This window comes from Alligator sinensis, unplaced genomic scaffold (assembly GCF_000455745.1).
Source record: "Alligator sinensis unplaced genomic scaffold, ASM45574v1 scaffold708_1, whole genome shotgun sequence".
NCBI lineage: Eukaryota > Metazoa > Chordata > Crocodylia > Alligatoridae > Alligator > Alligator sinensis.
This window is the reverse complement of record NW_005842183.1, coordinates 1,661,429-1,682,876: the sequence shown is the minus strand read 5'-3', so window position 1 is coordinate 1,682,876 and position 21,448 is coordinate 1,661,429. Positions and strand designations below refer to the sequence as shown.

General features: G+C 48.2%; 1 protein-coding gene across 1 annotated transcript in view; it reads right to left on the bottom strand.

Moving 5' to 3' along the window:
* Positions 1-21,448, bottom strand: part of ARMH4 (armadillo-like helical domain containing 4) — a 116,658-nt gene that overhangs the window by 81,263 nt on the left and 13,947 nt on the right. Inside the window, exon 4 of the mRNA XM_025207138.1 lies at positions 6,551-6,796. Coding sequence (XP_025062923.1) covers positions 6,551-6,796 — 246 coding nt within the window. The remainder of the gene's footprint in view (positions 1-6,550; positions 6,797-21,448) is intronic.

Here is a 21,448-nt window from a genome sequence, read left to right as displayed (position 1 = left end):
CACGGCTTGGGAGCCACATGCGGCTTGCTGGCACGGTACTTGTGGCTCTCCAGAAATTGGCCACAGCCCCATCCACTTCTCCCCGAGGCAGCTCCAGGGGACAACGCAGCCCAGCACTTCCTGCCACTTCAACTTTCCATGTGGGAAGTGAGCCCCAAGCCTGCCCTCCTCCCTCCTCTCCCTCCAGGACTGCTGGCTCAAGAGATGGGCTGCGGCTGCACTGCTTACCCCGGGGCGCGCTCCCCGTGGGGAAAGCCAGAGCAGCTCAGCGCTGTGGTGGCAGGAGCCCGATCCTGCGGCCTGCAGCCAGCACCTGCTGGCAGGAGCAGGGAAAATGGGAGGAAGAAGGGGGAAACAAAAGGTGCAAGGGGGAAGTGATCACCTCCACTCCAGGTCACTCGGCACCCCTCCCCCCCGGCTCTTTAACTTTGGTGGAAGATCAGATGTGGCTCCCATGGCAAGTAACTCTGGCCACCCCTGGGCTAATTGATTGAGACTGGATCAGTGCCAGGAGTGACTGATGTGAGGAATCAATTGATGACTGACAGTTCCTATGAAGGAGAGCGCTATTCAGGAACTGCCTGGACCATGGAAGGATTTGCTGATCAAGGCAGGGACTCAAACCCCAGACTAATTTGATTCCCTAAGTGGGGATCAAAAAGGAACTGGGTGCATCTATACCAGGAAGTATGGACTCCCTCCCAGCCAGGTGTAGTGAGGACACGGTGTAGAGGAGGTGGACCCCTGTGGAAGAAGCTTCGCTGAACTTGTGTCTTGGTACAGACCAGATCAACAACTAACCTCCCCATTCTTGTATTTTCTTTAATATCAAGGTGTCACAGGCAAGTGACGGGGAGAATAGGAACAGGGACGTGAGTGGGTTGGAGCTTAGATACACCCGCCGACAGGATAACAACACTATCACAAGATGTTGCGAGAGTAAATACATTTAAGATACCGAGGTGCTGAGAGACTTCAGTGCCAGGGACTATTAAGTGTGTAAGACAGAAATAACAGAGCTCTGATCTTGGTGGGAGCTTGGAGGTACTAATGGAACATAAAGACTATTAATTAAGGTCAGGAAAGTCATCTCCTTTACCATTACAGGGGGTTATATAAAGGAGACTGCTCGAGGGTCTAGAAATCATCAGCAAACCTCAAATCCATTATAAAGCAAATGAGGCTCTCCTTGCAGCCAACATTCATCTGTGTTCACTCAATCACAGAAGAGCTATCAAAGGAAATAGCTCATTTTCTATAAATTTTGTCTCCTATCCAAAGGCTTGAATTCCAGCAAGACTGGCCTCTTCCTAAGAGTCAGTGTTCTTCTAGGCATTCACATTCCTAAAACTAGGCAAGAGATCCGAGGGCGGAAGCATAAATCCAGCTGGTAAACCAGAGGGCTCCTACCACTGCAGTTGTAACAGCCCATGATTCATTGCCAGCCTTTGAAGGGATTCCTTTTATTGGAACTCTGCAAACAGGTTCCCATTCTCATCTTCCATAGGCAACATGTTTCATTTGACAAGATTCAACAATTATGTAACAAAGGTGCAAAAGAAATTGCCCTCTCCTTTGCAGTGATTTATGGGAAGGAGAGATGCTTCTTGGTTAGTTATTGCCAAGACACTGGTTAGACTCACTGGGCGTGTCCAACACATGCGTGTCCAATGCACATGCGTTTCCCCAGGGACAAATAGTAGCAGTGCATAGTTGGTGCTGCTACTTGTCCCTGGGGAACGCCCATGGATGTGTGCTCTGACGCATGGCAAGTTGCCCCAGGTGGGTTAGGGGAAGCACCTGGGCTAGCCCCAGCAACCACACCTGGGGTCCTGGAGGCCAGGGCGTCAGCAATGGTAATCCAGCAGCAGGCAGCCTGGCCACCACTGGAGTATGGCTCCAGCCAGCCAGGCTCCAGTTTAGGGTGGCACACATTGCCACCACATGCGCTGCCCGAATTTTTTCTAGCGCAGGTTTTTTTTGACACCAGGATCTCCCAGTGTCAAAACCTCCATCCCCCCACACTGCAAATTAGCAGCGCAGGGAACGCTTGCATATGCAACGTGTGCAGTGTGCGTGCTCATCTGGATGTGCCTATAAGGTTATCGGGAACTTCAAGAATCATCCAGAGCAGTGGTTTTCAACCCTTTTTCATTTGCAGACCCCTAAAATATTCCAAATGGAGGTGGGGATTCCTTTGGAAATTTCAAATGGAGGTGCAGATCCCTTTGAATTTTAAGTGTAGGTCTTCACATGCTTTTGATTGATCATAGTCATCTTTCACAGACCCCTCAGTCTGTGGACCCCCAGGCATCAGCGGACCACAGGTTGAAAACCACTGATGTAGAGTAAGCCAACTCCCTACCCAGATACAGGATTTGCTGCTACTGAATCATCTCGGAGAGATGTCCAACAAGCCTCTTTGTGAAAACCTGCAATGAAGAGTTAGACAGTGAAAATACCTATACGTGAGCAGCAAGGCTGCTTCAATGCGCTGTAATTACAGTGCATCAGAGCTGACTCGATTGAGTCTGCTGGAGCGTGGTAATTACCATGCTCCAGCAGCCTCCAGCGTCTCGTGTATCAGCATCCCCATGCTTAAAAATAGTGGCAGGCATGTTTTATCTAAAGAGCTGCTCCAGGCACTTTAATTAGAGCAGCTCTAATTAAAGCGGCCTCCCCACCACTCCCACACAGCACATGTATAAAACGCCCTTGGGTGATGAACTATGAGAAATGTGAGCTACATCTTTAGTAATATAAGCTCTGCCTAGGCTCTGGAAACATTAATTTATAACAGATGAAATTCTAGCCTTGACAGTTTTAAGAAGTTCTACTTTCCTTCCTTCATCCCTTTTTATGGTGACTGGGAGGTGACCAACTACTCGAGTGCTTGGAGCTAGCTAAGTACCTAAGTTAGAAATCGCAGAGAAGTATAAATTCCTTTATACATTTTTAACTGGCCAATAAAAATATCCAGGCTTTGCCAGTTGCTTAACCCAGATATTTGTGGATTTAATTATATATTCTCTAGAGAACTGTAATAGCTATGAGGCCAAGTAAACACAATACCTACCAACTCGATGGGAATTTTTGCTCTGAGAGGTACTCCGAAGGAGCCCAGAAGTAAAGTGCTTGCTAAGTTCTGAAATTCTGAAACCAAGAGATTGCATCCCCATGAGTGTAACGCTTTTGCAAAGTGCTTTGCAGACAGAAAACGCTGAGTGCTGCTATATAAGCACCAGGCTTTTACAGTTAACAAAAATGAAAATTCCACAAGAAATGAGGCCATTATTTATTATCCGTTTATGATATCCTGAAAAAAAAACAAATACTGAGGCATGAAAACTGGCTGCTGTAAGTATGCAGTGATTTACTTGGACAAAAATGTCACTGGATATTCCCCTGATAGACTTAATGTGCAGCCATTAATAAAACAGACTGCAACAGCTCTGAAGGAGCCATTATAATCTACTGAGTCAATGATCTGCAAACACAACTATATGAAACCCAAGTGTCATAGTTACAGGGCCGGCTGTCCCTCTGTTCCCATCCTGGTCTCTCCAAGTGCATCCCCTTAGAGTCTTGGGCCTTGTGCCTTTACCTCTCGGAGGGTATTGTTTATTTTAACAATTTTAAAAGGGATTTAGAGGAAAAGGATTTAAAACAGCAGTCCATGTACAAATCTATCCTACTAATTCTTACTGCCCTCTTATGGCAATGTGGCCAACTTGTGCCACACATGCCACAAGTGGCACTGGCAGCCTGTGTGACATGCAGCAGATCAGGAAGAGGGCCGGCAGCACCAAGACAGATAGGGCAGGGAGCACCAAGCAGAACTGCGGATCAGATTGGGAAAGGGGACTGCAGTGGCACTTGCGGAGGGTGTGGGGCTTAATCTGTGGCATGCTTGCTAAAAAGGGTGACCCTTGCCAATAGCGTGACTGAGGGAGGGGGCAACCAGGGCAGCAGCCTCAGTTGGAGGAGAAGGGGTGGAAAAATAGCTGCAACCAGCACTGCCCCAGGTGCTGAGAGGCTGCTCTGGGCTATGCTTCTGGTCCTCACTGTCCTATGGTAGCTAACATAGAATCATAGAAAATGAGGGTTGGAAGGGACCTCAGGAGGTCACATCTAGTCCAACCCCCTGCTCCAAGCAAGACCAGCCCCAACTACATCATCCCAGCCAAGGCTTTGTGTAGCCGGGTCTTAAAACCTCCAAGGATGGAGATGCCAGCAACCCTCCGGGTCACCTGTTCTGGTGTTTTGCTGCCCTCCTAGTGAGAAAGTTCTTCCTAATATCTAACCTCAACTGCTGCAGCTTGAGACAACTGCTCCTTGTTCTGTCATCTGCCACTACTGAGCACAGTCCAGCTCCATCCTCTTTGCAACCCCCCTGCAGGTACTTGAAGGCTGCCAAGGCTTCAAGTTTATAGACACATGGACATATATTATATATATATGCATGCTTAAAGTATGCCTAGCACCACAGGGCCGTGACCCATGGCTGGGATCCCTAATGGTAAATAACAGGAATGCTTTCAGAGATAAGGATGAACATCATCATAGCTCACTCCACAGAGCCTCATCATTGTGTATTCACAGAATGCAGTCATCCACTGTCTGGAGATCTCTGCAGTACAAGACAAAACAGGCAGGGTCAGTGACAGATCCATCCCGTTCTTTAAACTTCTCTACTCATAGCTTTTGTCCTCTGCCTCCCCATCAAGACTCCCAACACGAACCTCCAGCCTCTCCACCTCCTCCTCTGAAGCTGAACATGTTGGTAACTGAAAGAGGCTGGCAAGTTCCATTTTAAACCAGTATTGATTTCAAACAGATCCCTTCCTGCTGCTGTTGACACAACAACTTCCTTCACAGTATCAGTCTGCAGAAGAGGAGACAGCATCACATCTAATATCTCAGGGCTATAAACTGAAGCATGATGTGACCCTTCATCCTCATCCCTGAGGCACAGGACAAAATGCTCACACTTCTGGCCACCACTGATAGCACAAGAGGCAAAGCTTTCCCAAGATGCTGGCCAAGAGTTTTGCCCTGCAAGATGCTGAGTGCCATGGCCTTGAACCAGGCAAGCAGTTAAGGACGAGCTGAGTTTCCAGCATGTGCATAGTGCCATTGAGCTGCTCAAACCACCACAGAGGCCGTAAGCACCATGGCAAATAGAGCCCATTACTTTTTCCTCCCAAAGCACCATAAAGATAATGTAATAACAAGAATAAAAAACTTACCGAGTGGCAAGTGCTTCTCCAAACCCAGCTCTAGGCTCTTAAAGTTCACTGTCTTCCACCTCTCTAATCCAATTCACCAAAGCTAATCAGAGACCAATTAATGAATGAGAAGGATTCACTTCCCACCTTTCTCCTGTCCAGCTCAATAGGACATGGACACGTGGAACAGACTTTATACAGGAAACATCAAACGTGATGTTCTTCAGAGTGAGAGTTAGTCAGCCACAGAGATGCAAGACCTGATTTAATCTCGGTCTGCCCCTCAGCAAGAAAAGAACTGCCTTGCAACTGAGGAGCTTGAAAAATGCCCTTTGATTTGCTTCAGAGGATGCCAACAATACTAGTGCAGGTTGGGAACATGGACTTACAGGGAAAAGAACTGGCGCAACACAAAGGAACTGAACACCCAGGGGAAGTGCAGCTTATTAGAACAGAACCTGTACAAGAAGCTGATGACAAAAGGACTGGAGAATCCTTCGTCTGAAGGGCTCATTGGTATGGGTAGATGCTTAATGGTCCCACACTGAGGTGTTCTGTACAAGCAGGAGTCCCACAGGTATTGTTGGGAGTCAGTAAGCCCTTCATACAAAGAAAAATGACAGTGGCCTATATCCACCCTTGGGGATCTTGTTCTTTCTAAAAACCACCCTGTCCTATACCTGGTCCTAGTCACATCACAGGGCCCCTAGCTGTACAAACCTCATCGGCTACTGGGTTTCCCAGGCGGGGTACGTCATGAAATCTAGGGTTTGAAGGTAACAGGGGTATCAATTGAATATAACTGAGCACGCACCTTGTTTTTTACCCATCCCTAGCTTTGTTTAATACAACAGAACTTCACGCCTCCCAGGCAGCCCCATGTATCCTGAGCCCCACATGCTCAGGAAATGCCAAGAAGCTAGCACCTAAAAGAATTCAGCATCTGAAACAGGAGCAGTGGCAAAATGCTTGATTAACTATTGCCCTCCCCTAACCCATGAGCCTCACAACCCTGAACCTTTCCTCAAGGAAAGAAGCTTCTCTTAAAGCCCAGCTTGCTGCATTTGCAATTGGCGTGCTAGAGTGTTGGCAGAGCAATGCAAGACCAAGCCCTGGAAACAGAAGAGGAGCAAACACGGTGCATGGGTTCTCTCCAGATGGGATGCTATGCGACTGGGGATGCAGAGCCAGATTCTGCCCCACACACACACACAGAGGTATGAACCTGGAGCACATCCAGTGAAGACAGGTTACTCCAGATCTAATGAAAGAGCTCAGGAGACAGCCCACCTACTCAAAGGATAGAAGAAACTTTCTCTTACCAAGGCCCTGGTTTTGCTGTTCCCATTCGATGGTGTCTGGAACTTGGTAAGATACCCCAGCCAGCTGTGCTTCAGGGTTGCCCAGGCCAGCGAGGGGTTCTTGGGAGGGCTCACCAGGAAGTGTGAAGCCTGGCAACTCAGTATCCCCTTCCATGCTCTCATCCATTGAGTCTATATCTTTGTCTTCCTCTTCCTCTTCTTCTTCCTCCTCCTCTTCTTCCTCATCCTCCTCCTCTTCCTCACCCTCTGAGGGATAGAAACCAAAAGAACAATTCTGAGAAAGACCCAGCAAAACAGATTTAAACCTACAGCATATCTCTGTGTCCACTCAGTGAGTTCACTACCAAAACCATGATATATTTGTTTTATTTGACTATTTGGACCAAGCTGCATGCATTTGATAGGACATACGACACTCATGAGAGGTTAATGTGGAAAAGTAAGAAGATTTCTGAAGTTGCCAAGTAGCCATGTTCTCAGGCAACAAGACCTGTTCTCATGGACTAGGAACAGAAGTTACATGTAAACCGGTAAAAGTGATCAGAAACCGGTTCAACTTTGTAACACAACAGAAATTCAGTGCATATAAACCACTTTCAAAATGGGGAAAACCGGTTTAAGATAAATCTGGATGGGTGTAGTATCAGATTTAACAGATTTAGATTTAATTGGTTTATTGAACTTCTATCCCAGATCCCCTCCAGATTCAAGTTAACTTAGAGTCCCCCCGCATCCCAGGATGCTTTGCACCTCCCCTGCAAACCCCTGCCCGCATAGGGTGGGCTAGCCTTAGCCCAAGCTGCATGCTCCTGCTGACCTGGGAGGCATGCTCTAGCACCCCCTAGCTTCTAACCTGGGCCACTGCAGGCATGTGGCTGCATGTCCAGAATCAAAAGTGAATCCCTGTCACTTGCGTATCAGTTCAATCTACGCAGCTTAGACTAAGCTGTGAAGGTTGAATCAATTCAGCCTCGGGCTTTTTGACTGTCTGTACTTAGCCAGGATGATGTACACATCACTGGTAGAGTACATACAAACCCAATGGGAGAAAAGGGGCATAGGCATAGGCACTTGCACAGCTGATCATCTTACCTGATGATTCCCATCTAAAGTAAGAATTAGTTTCCTAGTTTTCAAGCCTTAAAGCTGTGACAATTTGCTTCCATTAATATTTTCACAGCATACAAAAACTGCTATTTTCCAGCCCAATTAGACACAGCTTCTGAACAGTATACAGTTAGAAGCCTTATCCTGCAACTTAGGCTGCTAACAGGTGTCCAGAAGTCTCACTGATTCATATTTGTCTGTAAGGACAGGAGCCCAATTTTAGGCATTATAGGATGAGCAAGGCTGACAAATAGTAAGAAGAAATGAAGTGAGGGAAGACAAGCATCACTTGGGTCATGCAATTCAGGCAAGCTACTTCTGGTGGCTTCACCATTTTTCTTTAATTATTTTGAGTCTTCTCTCATAGAGGCAGATGCTCTTCTGGTGCAAGATGGCACCACTCCCCTACCTATACTGCTTTACACCAGCTGAAGTGACATTTTAGGAGGGTTTCAAAAAAGGATTCAGGAGTATTTAAATGCAGATCAAAAGAGGTTGTAACACTGTCACCTCAGAACTGGTTGCTAAAAGGGGCAAGCAGGTAAAAAAGGCAACCAAGTGATAAATGGTGGTCAGAAATACCAATGCTTTTTTGAATTGCTGACAGTCTGCAAAACACAAGATCTCCCTAGTTTACTGTGTATGTAAAGCTCAGTTCAATCTACCATAAACTGTCCTGCAGATGTCATCAGCAGGCAAGACACTAATGCTTGTGCACTTGAAGGTGCAGTTGAGTCATGCAGCCTGAGGCTTACGTTAAAAGCAAAAGTTTCAGACAAATCCGGAGTTTGCCATGAGGATGCTTTATTACGTGAGTATGCTGAGTTCAAAGCAAGCTAATTACTGCCTTGGCAGCAAGCTAGAACAGGCCAGCTCAGATAAGATAAGGCAAGCCATACCAGAGGAAAACTCATATATAGCACTTATCACAGGATCAGGGGTTTTGCCTTAGCAATTCATCAACACTGTTCTGCTCTACCCTCCTACTGGATGCGATTACAATCTCATTTGGTTCATTCAGACAGTAAACAAGCTGGATAAATGTGGAAAGGAGCCTACTTTGAAGAGGAAGAAGCCCAACTTTTGAATGCATTCTTGCTTTGATAGTTTCTGTATGTTTTCTTTGCTTCGTTTTTGGATGTCCTCCCTCCGCATTGTATTTAAAAAATCAGGGTGCCTAGACTGACATTGCCATTTGCAAGCCTTCCATGTGCTGCACCGCACTCTGCTACTATCAAAGAATAGCACGACATGGATTTTTTTCTTTTAAAGAACAAAAAATAATTCTTTTAAAAAGCTACACTGCTTCTCAGATCCTCAGACACAACAGTGATCCTGCGCTGCATTTGATTTAGTTCCAGAGTCCTACACAAATGAGCTGCTCGTCAGACTTAGCTGCATCACACTGATATATGGTCTCTTCCCGAAACCCATCAAGAGAAGACCAATCTGAAGAGCAATTAGATCATGCTGAGGACTGAATGGAAGTCACAGGGGTGCTATCTCTGATGACTCACCCTCACCTGCAGTTACATGACTCATCCCCACACGCCCATTGCCTCATTGGCTAGTCTACCCGATGCCTATACAGAAAGCCAGTCATTTATGAAACCTGCAAGGAATCGGCACCAGTCTCCTCACTGTCAATCCATGACCCACCAGCCCCTGACCTTGCTGTCTGCTTAATAGTTAGCCCCAATTCCCTGATCAGTGACCCCCAATCTTACTGCTTATCTGATATCAGTTGTAATGTGAATGTGATGTGTGTAACAGCAGGAGGAACCAGGAGGCAGTCTGCAGGCCTGTGCTGACTGTTAATTTGGGCTACAACTCCCAGGACCCCCACCAGGGGCTGGGGGGCAAGGCAAAAAGGAAGAGCAAGCTTGAGGCTACTGTAAGGGGAAGAGAGAGCGGTGTGCACGTGGAGCCTGGTCGGCCTTACACAGAGGGGTGTACAGTAGAGCTGGAGATCGCACTGGCTCAGTCAGCCAGGACTGTGGACTGAAGGAGCCAGACTCAGACTTAGGGGCAGGGGCAGGGCAGGCTCTAGGGAGTAAAGGCTTGTTTGGGGACACCCCTGAAGGTGTAGGGGGAGATTAAGGTGTTAAGCGTACGTTGCCACAGTGTTGATGTTTCCTTATCTTCCACCTGGTCCCTCTCCCTTTGGCCCATTGGCTTGTGATCCTAACCCCAACGATTCTCTATATAAAAGTGGGACCTCTCCCTTGCTTTTTGTGTCAGTTTCTGGGGCTGCAAAGTTGGCACAAATTGGTGGGAGCAGTGGGATTCTGAAAGAGGGGGGCTAGCCCACAGGTGAGGTAAATAGAGATTGGCAGTCACAGGCCATAAGGCACGGGGCAAACTGGTGCAGTGAGTGTATAGATTTTGTTTGTTGTATGGGCATTTAATCATGGAAGACAAGTACCACAGAGGAGGGGTTACCACCAATGGAAGAGGACAATACATGCACCCCACCTAGTGTTAATACCTATATTCAATCCATTACCCTACTGTGGTGAGCAACAAGAATGGGGTGACTGGAACAAACAATTTGAAATGGCAACTGAGTTAAGTGGGTGAAATGAGGATACTTAGCTAAAATTTCCAAGTCTGTTGTTCACAGAGAAGGCCAAACCATGGGCCTACCATGGGCTCAGCAGTGAAGCCAAATAGGATTACAAGCACCTAACGGGGTCCTCAGCAATGCATTGGAACCAAGTCCAGGTCTTGACTGGGACCATGCAGCTTTCTTTAATTGTAAGAAGACTTCCACAGAACGGTCTGTGAGAGTTCAGCACTGCCTTAAAACGATTAGCTGTAAAGTCCTTTCCACAAGCCAGCCCTGAGATGCTGGCCCATAATCTGTTCATCAGCAATGCCTTCAGTGGGGAGAAGCAGGTCCAGCTTCAGTTGGGTAAGCCTCGATGATGCCATAAAGCTAGGCACTGAGATGGAAGTGGTGAAAAAAATTGGAGGCCCTAGATATCCAAGGCACCAAGACAAAGGTACATGTGCATGCCAGCGCATTTGCATGTCAGCAGCACCCACTCGAGCCCTGGAGTTGTCAGTCTTGCAAGCAGTGATGGAGACATTGAGAGAGATCCAAGGTGAACTGGACCAGCTCAAAAAGAGTATGGAAACCCAGTCTCAGTGCAAGCAGGAGTTCCTGCTTTTAACAGCTTAGCCCTGTCTCTAGGTTCATACTTGGCTGTATGACAACTTCAGCCTTTAAACATTCATTATGTTTTGTAGGAGGAAGGCAAGGTTTCTTTCTCCTAATGAGTTTGCCTTAATGCTATTCCTGTTCTTTCCAACCACTGCATGCATTCCCATCGAAACACACAACCCCCATAAAACAGCCCTGGAGCCTATACCTGCTATGTCACTAGGGGATTTTGTGCAAGAAGCTGGCAAAGATAAGCAACGTAAGTGTTGGTTTTCTCTGCAAAGAGAAATCCTGCCAGATACAGGAAGCTTCTAAACTTTATGAGTTAACTCAAGCGGAGGAAAACTTTCAGGGCTAGGGGAAACTTAATATGCAAGTTTCTGTTGCGCTGGATTATAATGACAAGATTTTGGGGGTTCACCTTGAAGCACCTGGAACGCCCCATTTTGACAGGGTAGGCACTTCTGCATTTCCTGAAATCAGGCCCCCTTAAGGCATCTGAAGATGGGTACCCACACATTCAGAATCACTGGTCACCTTTGAAGCATTGGCCTTAAAGCTGATCTGATGAAAGATGTTTGTGTTCACCGAGCTGCGAGAACAATATCCTGTTCCTACCATAAGGATCAGTTAGAAGTCCCCATGGCATAATCACTAGAAGGGACAGGATGGCCACTGAGCTCTTTTTCCACCACCTACCCCTTTCTCACATCTGGAAAATATGGTCTTTAAAAGCTCCTTCCCCAGACACTAACACACTGTGGGAAGAGAGTAGTGAGAGCACCACCTGCCAGTCACTGTGTGGAAGTACCGCATCTAAAAAAGCACACCACCTTTTACAAATGCTGGGGTGGATGAAGGGAAGGGGAAAGGAAAAATCAGCAGACTGTGCCAGAGATGGACACACTACTCCTCAGGCCTGATGCTCCCACCTGCCAAGACTGGGGCAAATCCTAGCACAGTTCAATTCTAGTCAGTGAACCGCATGCTGTAATAACCGCCATAAAACATCTCCCCATATTCATGGACATTATCTTGCACCCCATGGCTCTGCAAGTACCAGCAGTAAAGAAAAGAAATACAAGAGGCTGGATGTAGTGATAATGGAAGCCACAAAGACCAACAGACAACACTGCGTGAGAGAGCTCTGCTGATGGCAGCAGCTCAAGTTGAATTTTGCTGCGGGGCGATACATGCAATCGCACAGAATTGGGACCCTATAACTTTTGCCAATCCGACCTGCAACACAGAAGAAAGGAAGAGTAGTCCAGTGGTTAGTGCACTCAGCTTGGCCTGGGGAAAACTGGGTTCAGTTCTCTGCTTAAATCTTCTTCTGAGAGGAAGACCCTCTGTGGGTGGGGAGGTGCCTACCTCCTACATCATAGCCTGGTGGCTTGAGCACCTGCCCAGCAAGTGCTGGGCCCTGTTCAGTCGGGAAACAACACCATATCTCTTTTTTTTCCCCCAGGAAAATTACCTAAACTACCTGGATTCAGTGAGCCCAACAAAGGCAGAGTGGGGGCATTCATCATCTCTCCTGTAGCAGCTGAGCCGCTGGACAGCAAGAAAGGGCAAGCAAGAGGGAGCCTGACACTCCAGCCCAAGGAAGAGGGCATCCTCCTGGGTGAAGAGATCTTGGTTTCCAGTTATTTAACATAAAACCTGCTGAGGCACCTGCAGAACCATCCTGGATCTGGCTTTTGGCCTTTCCATGGAGATAACAGCGCTTCCCAATCTTACAGGGGTGCTGGGAGGAGAAATACATGAAAGAGTACATGGGGCTCAGATGCTACAGTAGTGGTATCTTTTGTTGCTTGCTAAGGTTGGACATCTTGTATGCATGCCTGAGAGTAGGACTTGGCTTTTGTTTACAGCTACCCTCAGTTTACTCATCCCCCCACCCTTTATCCACCCCCTTGCAAAGTTATTAGTGCTATCTTTCCTTCCCCAAAACTCAGCCTCTCCGTTATACTTTGCCTTAATGCTGCTGAGGGACATCCGCCCCATTTTGCTGGGCACTGCACACTGCAGTAGCCTCTGCCCCAAAGAGCCTGCAGTCGAAGCAGGCCTCCACGGCTCCCTCTGAAATGGGTGCAGTGCAGATGTATCAGAGGCAGAACTGGGCCCAGTATACAGACAGAGCATTGGTGGGTGGAAATGAAAACCATGCAGTACTTTGATAGGCCAAATTTCCATTGATCTCATAGGAGTATTGCTGGGGTAGGACAGAGATTTTGCTGTATAATCTTGTTTAAGGTCGTTGGGATAAACCCCTTTAAGAATCAAACTGGCTGCTGAGCGTTTGTAGCTGTGGCCGTGTTACAGCATAAGCATCAGAGCAGCATGAATCCTGTTCCAAGGGCTGTTACACCCCACACTTCACCTTTGAGGAGCACTTGTGTTCTCTAAACATCCAGCAGTGATAAGGATTTCAAAATTAGATTAGAACCAGACAGGACAAGGTCAGGAAGGTTAGCACTCTAACTGGTTAGCGTCAGAAAGCTCAACAGAACATTTGGAGGTCTCCAGTTTTATTAACAATCACCAGAAATTGTAATCAGTGTTAACTGTAACCACCAGGGGCTGGTCTGTTAGCAAGACTGACTAATTTACCGCAGGACTTCTCTAGTTCCTTCATGCATATTTAAGGTTGCTTGTTTGCAATCATAAGGGGGGTTGGGTTTACTTTGTAAATCTGCACAGAACCCAGCACTAGTACAGAAAGAGTGCAACTCTCTAAAGAGTTTTCCTCCAAAGGCCCTGGTAAGGCAACATCCAGTGCCTTGCAATTAAAAGACCATGGAGTTTGGTCCTTTAGTTCTACTTAAAACTTTCTAGGGAGAAGAAAGTTTCTATTTTCAGAACTTTTCCATTAACATATGCAAACATTTTCTCTAGTTGGAAGATTTAAGAAGAAACAGTCATTTGTCAGATTTACAGCAGAAAAGAAATACCTTGTTCAAAACAGGGCAGTAGGATCCTATCATTAGAAGGTGAAAAATCATTTGCCTGAATTGTGAACTGAATTCAGATAAACAGAACTGAGAGAGAGAGAGAGTCTAAGCAGAGGTGTCAGGACAGCTGTTGTGCTGCACAGTGCAGCTCTGCAATGCAGCCTGGAGCCTGCTACGTCCCACCTGAGCATGTTGGAGGGAGATGGCATTGCACAGACTGCTCCTTTTTGGGTACAGGATGGCCAGCCACAGCACACAGCGCAGAGTTCTGCATTGATCTGCATGCCAGGCCACCCGCCGAAAGCAAGCAGATTGCATAGCATGTAAATCAGCGCACCGTTGGCTTGCTTCTGTGCATGCTGTTTAGAAGCTGCTCTTGTCAAATCTGTCTCCCGTCTCTCTCCATGATGATCTATTCACATGCCTATTGTTCTCAATTACCACACACCTCCCTGTGAGCCAGACCAGGGAGTTTAGAGCTATGACTCAACTCTACAGGTCACAGTGCCAAACCAGTCCCTAGGGGGAATTATGGTCAGCAGCAAACACTGCCGAGACACCCAGGCCGAGAAAGCTATAGCAGCAGTAGTTGGTTTCAACCAATAATTCTCCAACTTCTGCTAGTGAGGATATGGGCATGCTTCATTCTTTCCAGGATCAGATACTAGCAACAGTTTGTTTGCTCTTTTTTTAATGTTGTGTCTTGGGCCCGATCAGCCAAATCAGTCCTGAATTCTACCGACTGAGCACAGCTCAATAGTGCAAGTCTGCGTGGTACTACCACCAACAAGTATCCTCCCTCCTGGACACTTCATTCAGCCTGAGGCTTCAGATACTCCCAAATCTATGACAGGCTTCCTATGTACAAGCCCCAAGCCCGGAGACTTTGGGGTTTAGATGCCCCCTAGTCTCTTTTGCCCTTACCCAAAAGGCTGAGATCCTTGCATTTGGACTAGGGACAAAAGTTACACATAAACCAGTTTAAGTAATCAGAAACTGGTTTAAACCTTTAACAGAATATAAGTTCAGTGCACATAAACCAGTTTCAAAATGGCTGAACCTGGCTTAAGATAAACCTGGTTGAATGTAATATCAGATTTAACTAATTTGGGTCAAACCAGTTTATGAAACTTCTTTCCCAGACCCCTTCCTGGTTTAAGTTAAATCAGAGCCCCCCCAGCATGCTTCCCGGCCCTGGACTGGAGCAGACAGCACAGCCCAGAGAGGAGGACTGGCCCCACCCCTCTGCTCCGTAGCTGAGCAATGAGGGCTGGCTGACAGGGGCGGGGGCAAACCCAGCTGGGGATGCAGCCCAGTCTATAGGTGGGCAAACCCAAGCTGGAGTCTGGGGCCAGGGTGGGGAGTTAAACACTCCTTCCCCTGCTCAAACTTACTGCTGGCTGCAACTGTGGACTACAAATCCCAGAGGCAGCTGGAAGCAGGAAACGGAAGTGATGAGTAACCCTGTAGGGTCCTGCTGTTGTGCTTCTGGACAGCAAATCCCACAGACCTCAGGAGTAGCAGGAAGAGCAAGTGAACACACAGCCAGAGAGGTGTGCTCCTGCAACCACTGGCTTCTGGCCTGAGCCACTGCAGGCATGTGGCTGCATTTCCTGAATCAAAGGTAAGTGTCTGTTCACTTCTGTTTCAATTTCATCTGTGCAGCTTAGACTAACCTGCAAAGAGTGAATCGATTCAGCTTCAGGCTTTTAGACTGTCTGTACCTAGCCTTGGAGGCATTTGTAGACTCTTGTAGGGGTCAGCCTGCTCGCAGTGCAAGGGACAGGCCTCCATCCTCTAACTACGCCAAGTCATTCAAGACCGAGAAGAAGGGTCTCTCTCCTTCCAGGTAAATAAAACAACCTGGGCCGAAAGCCACCTCATGACATCTCCCTGGGCCAAAAACCACTTTGTGGTATCTTCCCCTGCCACTAGAAACAGTAAAGAATAGTGTCCACCCTTATTAACAGGGTGTTCTCTGGCCCATCCAGTGAGAAGAAAAGAGGAGACTCCTTTTTCCTTTTTTGCACATCCGTGTGGAGCAAGGTACAATCAAGCCCTAAGCCACTAGATCCCACAAGAGAATCCATTGAAGTCTACACTGCAAGTTCACCTCACAAGCAGACCCATGCAGCACAAATAGCTGGACTGTGCAAAAGAGGATTGAAAAGACCAAGCCTGTTGTACTTTCAGGACACGAGCTCCCCCTGAACACAGAGCTGCTTCTCTCAAATACAGTGTACCACTGGTGAAGCACTGGTGCCAGTGGTACGTGCTATTTTTGCATTGCTTTTGTCCTCACAACCACTTACCAAGACTTTTGGGTCCTGTTAGGATCACGCTCTTGCATAATTCATCTGCTGCCCTGGCACAATTCACTCAGGAATATCACTCTGACATTTCCCAATCTTGGAAATCTCGTGGAAATAAATAGTTTATAATGGCTGGCAAGAAAGGGGAAGCTTATAATAATGGAGGGAATAATTATTAGACACCAATCCTACCATGAAGCACAGCATGCTCAGCATTTCACATGGGTCTCTCAGCACCTCAAAGAATCTACTGAGCAATAATGCTCCAGCGGGAACATCCAGAGCCTCCCTGTCAGTCATGTGGGGACTTGAGGAAATTTGCATGATCTTTACTGTCCCCAGGGGCACAGCACCACTGCATTTTTTTTATATGACAGGTGTAAGCCAATTAGAATCATAGGAAATGAGGGTTGGAAGGGATCTCAGGAGGTCACATCTACTCCAACTCCCTGTTCAAAGTAGGACCATTCCCCAATTAGATCATCCCAGCCAAGGCTTTGTGTAGCTGGGTCTTAAACCTCCAAGGATGGAGCTTCCACCACCTCTCTGGGCAGCCTGTTCCAGTGCTCTACTACCCTCCTAGTGAGAGTTTCTCCTCATTCATAGTTTCATAGTTGGCAGGGTCAGAAGGAACCTGAGCAGATCATCAAGTCCGACCCCCTGCCATGGCAGGAAAGAGTACTGGGGTTAAACGACCCCAGCAAGGTGTTCATCTAGCCTCCTTTTGAAGACCCCCAGGGTAAGAGCCAGCACCACTTCTCTTGGCAGTTGGTTCCAGATCCTAGCCACCCTGACTGTGAAATAGCACCTCCTGATATCTAGCCTGAATCTACCCTCTGCCAGCTTGTGACCATTATTTCTAGTTACTCCTGGTAGTGCTCGGGGGAACAGGGACTCCCCCAATGCCTGCTGGTCCCCTCTGACTAATTTGTGAATGGCCACCAGGTCCCCCCTCAGCCTTCTCTTGTGGAGGCTGAGCAGGTTCAGGTCCCTCAGCCTCTCCTCGTAGGGCCTGCCCTGCTGCCCCCTGATCATGTGGGTGGCCCTCCTCTGGTCCCTCTCCATGCTGTCCACATCCCTCCTGAAGTGCGGCACCCAGAACTGGACACAGTACTCCAACTGCGGCCTGACCAGTGCCGTATAGAGGGGGAGGATCACCTCCTTGGACCTGCTCGAGATGCATCTGTAGATGCATGACAAGGTGTGGTTGGCCTCCCTGACCACATCCCCACATTGTCGGCCCATGTTCATTTTGGCATCAATAATGATTCCAAGATCCTTTCTGCCTCTGCACTGACAGGAAGGGAGTTCCCCAATCTATAGGTATGCTGCTGGTTCTTCCCCCCAGGTGCACTACCTTGCACTTGTCAGTGTTGAAACCCATCCTGTTCTCACCCGCCCACCCCTGTAACCTGTCTAGGTCCGATTGCAGCCTATTCGCCCCTTCTAGCATACCCGCCTCCCCCCACATCTTAGTGTCATCAGCAAATTTGAACAGGGTGCTTTTTACCCCCTTGTCCAAGTCACTGTTGAAGATGTTGAACAGTGCGGGTCCGAAGACCAAGCCCTGGGGACCCCACTGCCCAAATCCCTGCAGGTCAAAAATGACCCATCCACCACCACTCTCTAGGTGCGGCCCTCCAGCCAGTTAGCGACCCATCTGACTGTGTAGGTGTCGACGCCACAGTCCCCTACTTTTTTAATGAGAATGGGGTGGGAGACAGTGTCGAAGGCCTTCTCGAAGTCCAGAAAGACTACGTCCACTGCTACCCCTGCGTCTAAGGGTTTTGTGACCTGGTCGTAGAAAGCCACCAGGTTGGTCTGACAGGACCTGCCTCTAATGAACCCAGGCTGGTTGCCCCTAAGCATAACCTCCCTTGCTGGCCCCTCGCGGACATACGCCAGGATAATTCTCTCAAAAAGCTTACCCAGGATCAAGGTAAGACTAACCAGCCTATAGTTTCCCAGGTCCTTCTTCCTCCCTTTTTTGAAAATGGGGACCACGTTGGCCCTTTTCCAGTCCTTCGGCACCACGCCGGAGCACCAGGAGTGCTCGTAAAGCCGTGCCAGGGGTCCCGCAATGACCTCTGCTAATTCCCTCAGCGCTCTGGGATGGAGATCGTCAGGACCAGCTGATTTAAATACGTCCAGTCCCTCCAGAAGTTCCCTGACTAGGTCCTCACTGACCCTAGGCCTGGGTGTGCCTCCCCTGGGGCCTATGGGGGTCCCGGTGGGAGGGGTGACCCGGTCCCTGCTCAGAAAAATGGAGGCAAAGAAATTGTTAAAGAGGTTAGCTTTGCTGTCCGGTGTGACGACTAGATTTCCTAGCGTGTCCTGCAGAGGCCCCACGTTACCCGGTACCTTCATTTTACCCTCTGTGTAAAAAAAGGACTTCTTGTTGCCCTTGATCCAGGTAGCTAGTCCCAGTTCCACCTCCACCTTAGTCTTCCTGACCGCCCCCCTGCAGCCCCGAGCAACAGAGGTATAGTCCTCCCTGGTGATGGCCCCTCCCTTCCACTGGGTGTACACCTCTTTTTAGGTAGGACAAGTTCCCGGATGCTTTTGGTGAGCCATGGGGGCTTTTGCGCCCTCTTGCCCCTTTTGATCCGTGTTGGGATTACCGCCCTTTGGGCTTGGAGGATCGTCTCCTTAAGGAACGACCACTCTTCTTGGACACTCGGCCCCCCTCCCCCTCTAACCTAAACCTAATATCCAACCTAAACTTCCTTTGCTGCAGCTTGAGACCATTGCTCCTTGTTCTGTCACCTGCCACCACTGGGAACAGTTTAACTCTAATTGCACTGCAGAAAGCAACACTAGAGGCAGGGGGTGACTACCAAGATCGGGTATAAATATAAACAGAAATTATTACAGCGAAAGGCTTCTCCAGAGCAAAAGAAACAATCTGTGGGAGTCTCCCTTTTCTAGGTAGAGCTGCATTTTGAACTACTGTTAGGATCAAATAAAGACAAACAGCTCATGAGCTTTGGAAAGTCTTCGGTCTCCGTTTTCTGAGAGCAGATTGGAGCCTGCACAGTAGTGGTACTTCTTTCCTTTACAGAAGCTGATTTTTCCAAGTGAATCTCAATGTTTCTAACAATATGCAGCCTGGATCTTGAAGCTGCTCTCCAGCAGAGGGCTCTAAACGATCAGAAAGAAACCGACTGAGCGGAGACGTGGATTCTGATTCCAACCCACTTCCCAAAGGCCTGAGGGGATTCAGAGCTGGTATTTCTGATCATAAAGGCCCTTATGCACTAAAGAGCTTCTGAAATAGCTACCACAAAGCGAGAACAACACAAAACATCCAACTGAGAGTTGCAAAGATTTGCTTTGATATCAGGACCAGAAATGCTCATTCTAAAGAGCTGCGTTCCCCATGCCATTAATCAAACCACCCCTTGCGCTGAGCAGGGCGAACGAGTCGCATAGAAGAGCAGGTTTAGTGGCTCTGAGCTTTTTAAAAGCATAATGAAATTCTGTGCAATACCGTGTGTGCAAACCGTAGAAGCTGAGACAACTCATGGCCATGCCTCAGAAGCATTTGTCCATGACCCACTCTGCTGGATGGCTGAGCAAACCCAAAAGCAAATTACAGTCTCTATCCCAAAAAGCATGAAGAGTATAAACCATAAATCAAGTTTAAGACAAGAAATGGGCTGACCAGGGCTGAATTCTTTGTAGGCATGAAGGAAACAGGGGGGTTTAAAAGAGGATGAGCTAGTTGCATATATGCATACAGGATGCAACTCTCAAGCCTGAGAGGCAGCCCGGCAGAAAGTGCAATGTTGCTTGATTCAAAAATGTAACAAGTAGGTGATGGAGGCTGAGGTCAGAGGTGGATGTTGACATTCTCATGTCTGGAGGTGCAGTTCATACTAACCACACCACAGCATGCATGCGTCAATGGAGAGCCATCTCCACACCATTAACTTCCTCAGACTGCTCTGCAGAAATCTCTGTCTGCTCAGAACGGTGCATGCCTGGTCATGGTGAATGAACACCATCTTCCGCTCCAGGCTGAAGTGAGGAGCTCCCACAAGGGCCACGAGGAAAGGTGTTATGCTCAAAAGACAAGCAATGGTTTGTATCACCATCCTGGAAAGCAGAGCTCTGGAAGGAGCCAGGACTCCAGTGTCCCCAGGAAACTCAAATGCAGAGTACTAGAGAAGTGTCTGACTTGCCTCGGAGCATTCCCTAGGTCTCTGGTGCTCAACTTCCAGCCCATGAGCCAAATGTGGCCCACAGGGCCATGTCATCTGGCCCAGAGGGCTCCGCACAGGTCTGGAAATCTGGTGGTAAGGGAGCGATGGTGGCACTAATTGCCACAACTCCCTTGCCACCAAATTTCATAACCCATGGGGAGCATCATAGGCCAAATGACACAGCCCCACACCCTGATTTGTGTCACTGTTGGGGGTCACTCCTCAGTTGGATCCATTCACGGGGCTGGGACAGTGTACAGGATCGCTCTGTGGCTGGATCAGCATGCAGGGTGAGGTCGGCATACTGGATCACACGCACAGTCCCCACACTAGATCCGGCCCATGCAACAACCCAACCCAGAGGGTTCTTGCCTTCGGCTGGCCGCACACCACACATCCGGCGTTTGGAGTTTGAAGGTTGTGCACCACCCTCCTGCGTCACAGCCCCAGGGACCTTTTGCTGTCCTCTTTATGGAAACATTGAAGTGTGCCTCAGAGGAGATGGCAACTCACCCAGGTAGTGGAGGAACTCCTGGAAGGGGTCCTGCTCGAATGAGGATGGGGCAGGAATGACACTCCTCAAGGTCAGCACCTGGGATCTGCTGCAAGGAAAGGGAGCTCCTTTCTACTGTTTCACAGGAAATGAAAAGGAAGGAGGTGTGCAAGTGAAAGTGAGAAATGGCATGGGGGTGGGAATGAATTAGCCTCCGAGATACAGGAACAGGTAGGAAGAGGAAATCAATGAATCACTGAAGCAGGGAAAAGATGCAGTGACAAAGGAATGACAGCAGGCTGCTCCCGGTGGCTGAGGAGGGATGTCAAAGCACAAACTCTCGACAGCTGAAGGCAGCCAGTGACGTGACACTGCGGCAGCCCAACGGGTGCAGCTGGCTGAATCCAATGAGCTAACACTAATGACATGCTCGGCCCTATTAAAAAAATATAAGGTGGAACAGGGAGCCATGAACTAAACCAAGCAAGTGGCTTTTACCTAAGGCTGCAGGGACTTCTTTTGTCAAACAGGCAGTTACTTTGGCAAAGGCAATGAGGAGAGCATTAGAAGTAGGATTTATCTTACAAACAGGACGTGCCTGGACTGATCTCCAAGTACCACAGCGGTCTCTCACTCAGCCCTACTGCAGCCTAGAAGGAAA